The sequence below is a fragment of the Platalea leucorodia genome, assembly GCF_965183815.1.
Source record: "Platalea leucorodia genome assembly, chromosome: 8".
Taxonomy (NCBI): Eukaryota; Metazoa; Chordata; class Aves; order Pelecaniformes; family Threskiornithidae; genus Platalea; species Platalea leucorodia.
This window is the reverse complement of record NC_138830.1, coordinates 29,724,988-29,730,180: the sequence shown is the minus strand read 5'-3', so window position 1 is coordinate 29,730,180 and position 5,193 is coordinate 29,724,988. Positions and strand designations below refer to the sequence as shown.

The following is a 5,193-nucleotide window of genomic DNA, read 5'->3' as shown; positions in this document are numbered from 1 at the left end:
GGCACGCAACAACCCACTGTGGTTTCCCACTGCTTTGCATCACCCCATGTCTGGCACGTGGCTGGCCCACAGGACTCTTGTGCATGAGAGGGAGGCAGGGGAGCTTTGTTTGGGGCCACCAAGCTAGTGGTGAGTCCCTTTTTGGGGACCTTGAGTCAAAGGCTCTGTGTTGGATGGATCTTGTGTGATTCCCTCCTCCCTGCTCCCAGGCAGGACAGCCTGCTGCTGCTCAGTGCTGGGCAGGCTTTCAGCTGGCTTAGACGTTCCTACCTCGATAATCATTAATCACAGGCTTAAAAATTTTGTTTGCATTCGACTTTATTTAATAGCCATCATTACGTCCAGGCTGGTCACGAATCACTAGAGCAAGTCCTGATTTTCAGCATTTAGGGGAAAAAAGGGGAGGGAGAGGGAAACGAGGAGGAGAGCGCAGAGTAGGAGAGATGTTGGGTCTTCCATCCAGCAGCATCCATGCTCAGTGATGTCTAACCACCATGCGATGCTGGGGCTGCTTTTCAGATGGGAGTCCCAAGCATCGTGCCTAAAGCTGGGAGACGTCCCAGTCATGCATGTCATGAGGTGCAGGGGGCCTCTGCATCACTTGGGACAGCTTGGGGGTCCCCTGGGAGGGCCTGTTTTGTGGTATCACCCCTCTCTCTTGGGCAAGGGTCCCCAGTCCCTGAGCATGGACGGTCCCTTGGGCTCAGCATCCCAGAAGCCCTTTATCAGCAGGGGCTTCACTGGGCACTCTTGCTGTGTTGGCCAAACTCTCCAACACCGATTGAGAGGGGTGGAGGGAGGCACAGCCGCTGCTTGTTTAGGGCGTAAACCTCACTATTGAAGGAGGTAATTAAACATGCCTGGGACATCTTTGCTCTTTGCCAGCTCCCCACTGCTGCAGTGGTGCTGGCAAGGTTCATCAGAAGGACAGCAGTGCCAAGCCCAACGGCTTTGGCGTAACTGCCGTTAATGATTGCCCATTGCCAGTTTCCAATGCATCCGCCCTCCCCGATGGTGCAATATTTCAGTGCTCAGCCAGCATCTCCTCCCGCTTGCGCCAGTCAGGGTGGCAGCGGGGACCTGGATGACGCAACTGGGATGATGGGGTCACTTGGCTTGCAGCTTCGCCTTGGGGGTGAAGCAGCCCAGCAGCATCTCAGCCCAGGAAGCAGGAGAGATGCTGTCAGAGGGGAGCAGAGCTGGGATTTTTCCTCAGCTACCTTTAAACGTGGCAGGTAGCCAGGGAAGCCAGCTGAGGCAAGGGTTAACCTCCTGCAATGGAACCTGTGCTCCTCCACAACCCATGTGATGTACAACAGGAGCAACATGGAGATTAATGGCATTGATATGGTTTTCTGCTCCAGCAACCCTAGCTAAAATTAACCAGGCTTAGCACGCATTTGTATCCAGCCAGGGCGGAGTAGGCAGCAGCCACACGTGTTCAGCCTGGGCAATCTCCAGGGGCCTTTCCCGGCCAATCCTGTGGCCTGAGCCTGGGTTTTCGCCTTGGTGCTTCTGATCTGTGACTTGCTGTGTGAATTTTGTCAAGCCCCTTTAGCTAAGCTGATGCCGGGGATGAAATATAAGCATAAAAATAATTTCTTAACAAACAGCTGACCTCTGTGTGGGTGGGGGTCTTGGGAAGGCTGGCACCTCGGGACTACAGCCCATGGGCTGAGGAGCTCACAGCTGAGTTGCAGCACCTGGGCAGGGAGGTCTGGCCTCTCCCAGCCTGCGGGAGGAGGGAAACTGAGGCAGGAGATGCAAATGACCCCTGCCACAGCTCCCTTTGCATCCCCTCCTGAGGGGTCCGAGCAAGGTGGCTTGGCAGCTGCAGGGCCCCCTGCTCTGCCCGGGCTGATAACGGTGCCTTTGTGCCGCCTGGCGCTGCACGAGCGGCTGCCACTGCTGACTCAGGGCTTTTTCCCGGTCACCGCCGCTGCGGGAGCCCCGTGACCCATCAGTGGAGGAACCCTGCAAAGGAGGGGGTGGCACTGAAGCAGCAAGGTAACGGGCTCTACAGAAACCTGGTGGCTGCAAGAGCTGGCGTTACCCTGTGGCAGGGGTGAGGGACGGAGGGGACACCCCCAGCTGAGCAAGACCTGGTGAGTGCCTTTGCTTTCTCCGTGGGGTGTTTGATCAGAAAAAGCTCCTAATTAAAACACAGGTGAAAGTTGTCCTCGGCTGCTCTGGCTGCACCCCAGAGCAGGATGCCCGTCTCCTCCCATGGTGATAACCTGGGACACGTAGGGACATGTAACCTGGGGACAGCTGACCCCGGTGGCACTCCTGCTGTCCCTGAAGGAAAGGTGCTCGGGGACCGCTCGCACCTTGCTGCTGCAGGGACATCCTGGCCGGGGACCCCACAGTTTGTGTCGTGCAGCCCGGGTTTCCCCCGCAGGTCAGAGGGAAATGAGAAGCCAGCTGGGTCGCTGTGCTGGAGGCACCAGAAACACAGGGCAAAACGCTCCCTGACCCCCTCAGAGGACCCCGGGCTTGTCCTGGGGTCTTGGCTGTGCGGAGACGGTCTCTGCCCCCCCCCAACACCTGCTTGACGATGGGAGCAGGGAACTGCAGGTTCCTCCCCTTTGCTGACTGGCCTTGATTTACCAGAAACCCCTTTTGAAGAGCATCTTGAAGATCAGTTTAATTTTATTTCATTTTATTTCGGGGTAGCCCAGGTCAGCCTCTTCGGTGTTACCCACCTTTGAGTGGCAGTGACTTGCCACCACAGCAGCACACATTCAGCCCCTCTCAACCCCAACCCTGTATGTAGTGACCTGCCCTCCAGCCTGTGCTCCTGGAGGGTTCCCCAAACCCAAGCCCATCAAATTAAACCCCAAACCCCTCCAAGGACAACCCAGCTCCCAACCCACACCCCGTACTGTGCCCAGCAGCCAGTCCTGCCCTTCATCAACCCACCAGGGTGGAGCTGCATCTTTCTGCTGCAGAGGCCATGGGCTCCCGGCACTTCCCTGCCCGGACCGTGCTCTTCGAGAAGGAGTCCAATGGTGTCACGTACCGCGTGCCCGCCCTGCTCTACTTGCCCTGTGTGGCCAAGCTGCTGGCTTTCGCAGAGGAGCGGCTGAGCGCCGATGATGCCCACGCCAACCTGCTGGTGCTGCGCTGCGGCACTGTCTACGGGAGCTACGTGGAGGTGGGACAGGGGATGCACCCAGGGTTGGGGGAACACGCTGGGCTGGAGGCATGGGACAGCCAGGTGGTTATCCTCCACCACTTGTGCATGGCACAGCCAAACTCCTGGAGGCACCCGCACGGGGAAGGGATGCTGCATTGGGTGAAGTGGAGTGGTCCTCACCCCTCTCCACCCTCTCCTCCTCCTCCTCCCTGGGCAGTGGGAAGACATGCGCGTGCTGGAGACTGCAAAGCTGCAGCACCACCGGTCAATGAACCCCTGCCCGCTCTATGACGAGTTCACCGGCACCCTCTTCCTTTTCTTCATCGCGGTGCTGGGCAGGACACCCGAAGCCTATCAGATCGTTACTGGGCAAAATGTCACTCGCCTCTGCTGCATCACCAGCACCGACCAGGGCCTGAGCTGGAGCACGGCCACAGACCTGACGCAGCAGGTCATTGGCGGGGCCATCAAAGGTAGCCCACTGGAGAGGGGTGAGAAGGGGAGAGGACAGCCAGCAAGAGGGCGACCATGGGTTTTGGCCTCCTGAAGCCACCTATGGTGCCACCAGAGGTGGCCTCGGGGTAGGAAGCCCACAAGTATCCAAGAGCAGAGATGGGGGGGAGAAGACCCCAAGCAGAGGGAAGAAAGGATGGAGGGAACATCAGCATTGTTTGCATGGGGAGGAGAGGCCCTGTAGCTATGGTAGGACCATGCATGAGGACAACCAGGCAGCACTGGGCTCTGCTGCCCTCCCACCCCACCACCTTGCTTGGCTAGGCTGAGGGGATGCTCTGAAGACCCTTCCATGTTGGGCATGGCAGGGGCATCATGGAGGCCACTGTTCACCCCCATCCCTCCTCTGCTCCCCAGACTGGGCGACGTTCGCCCTGGGCCCTGGTCACGGGATCCAGCTGCGGTCCGGCCGGCTGCTAGTGCCCGCCTACAGCTACCACATCGACTGCAAGGAGTGCTTTGGGCAGCTCTGCAAGACCACCCCTCACTCCTTCGCCTTCTACAGCGATGACCATGGCCAGGGCTGGCGCTTTGGGGAGTTCATCCCCAACCTGCAGACAGGCGAGTGCCAGCTGGTCTCGGTAGATGAGGAGGACGGCTCCAATGTCCTCTACTGCAATGCCCGCAGCCCCTTGGGCTTCAGGGTCCAGGCGCTGAGCACGGACGACGGGGCTGTCTTCCATGGGGGGCAGCTGGTCCAGCGGCTTGTCGAGCCCCCCCATGGCTGTCATGGCAGTGTCATTGGCTTCCCCGCACCTTTTGTGTATGTCCCTGCCGCCCCCCGGGACCCTGTGATGTCCCTTCGGGGCTCAGCTCGCTGGCTGCTCCCTGGGACGCTCCCGGGGTTTCAGTACCTGCCCACCTGTCAGGCAGCAGGAGATGAGCTGCCTGCCATGGCCACCAGCAGCCACCATGAGCCAGCCGAGCCCAAGGAGGGCTGTCCTTCCACAGGGCATCACGGCCATGCCCACAGCATCACCTTGGTCCAAGGGGACCCTGCAACTACCCCCAGCACCGCTGCCTTCTTCCAAGCACCAACGTGGGTCCTCTACTCCCACCCCACCAGCTCCATGTCACGGGTCAACATGGGGGTTCACCTGAGCACCTTCCCCAGGGATGTGGAGAGCTGGACCGAGCCATGGGTCATCTACGAGGGCCCAAGCGCTTACTCGGACCTGGCTTACATAGAGCTGCCCTACAACGAGGCTTCCATCGCTGGTGGCCTGGCCATCGCTTTCGCCTGCCTCTACGAGAACGGGATGCGGTCGCCTTATGAGCAGATCTCCTTCAGCATGTTCACACTGCAGGATGTGCTCCAGAACATCCCTCTGACAGCCACTGCTCCCCAGCAGGACGGCGGTCCCCCGCGCCACAGGAAGCGGGGGCGAAGGAGCTGCCTCATCTCCTAGTGCCCCCCCAGGTCGTCTCCCTCTGGTCCGCTGCACTGGACCCCAGGGCACCAACCCACAGCCCAGTGTGCCAGGATGCTCACAGCCCGGGGTCCTGCCACTGGCCAGCACGGCCACATCACACAGAAGACA

The 5,193-nt window shown here is 59.8% G+C and overlaps 1 protein-coding gene across 1 annotated transcript; it reads left to right on the top strand.

Moving 5' to 3' along the window:
* The first annotated feature begins 2,951 nt into the window (after positions 1-2,951).
* Positions 2,952-5,184, top strand: NEU4 (neuraminidase 4). The gene is made up of 3 exons (XM_082319346.1): positions 2,952-3,157; positions 3,357-3,612; positions 4,010-5,184. The coding sequence occupies exons 1-3, from the start codon at positions 2,957-2,959 to the stop codon at positions 5,059-5,061; spliced, it is 1,509 nt and encodes a 502-aa protein (XP_082175472.1). The 5' UTR covers positions 2,952-2,956; the 3' UTR covers positions 5,062-5,184.
* The last annotated feature ends 9 nt before the right edge of the window (positions 5,185-5,193 follow it).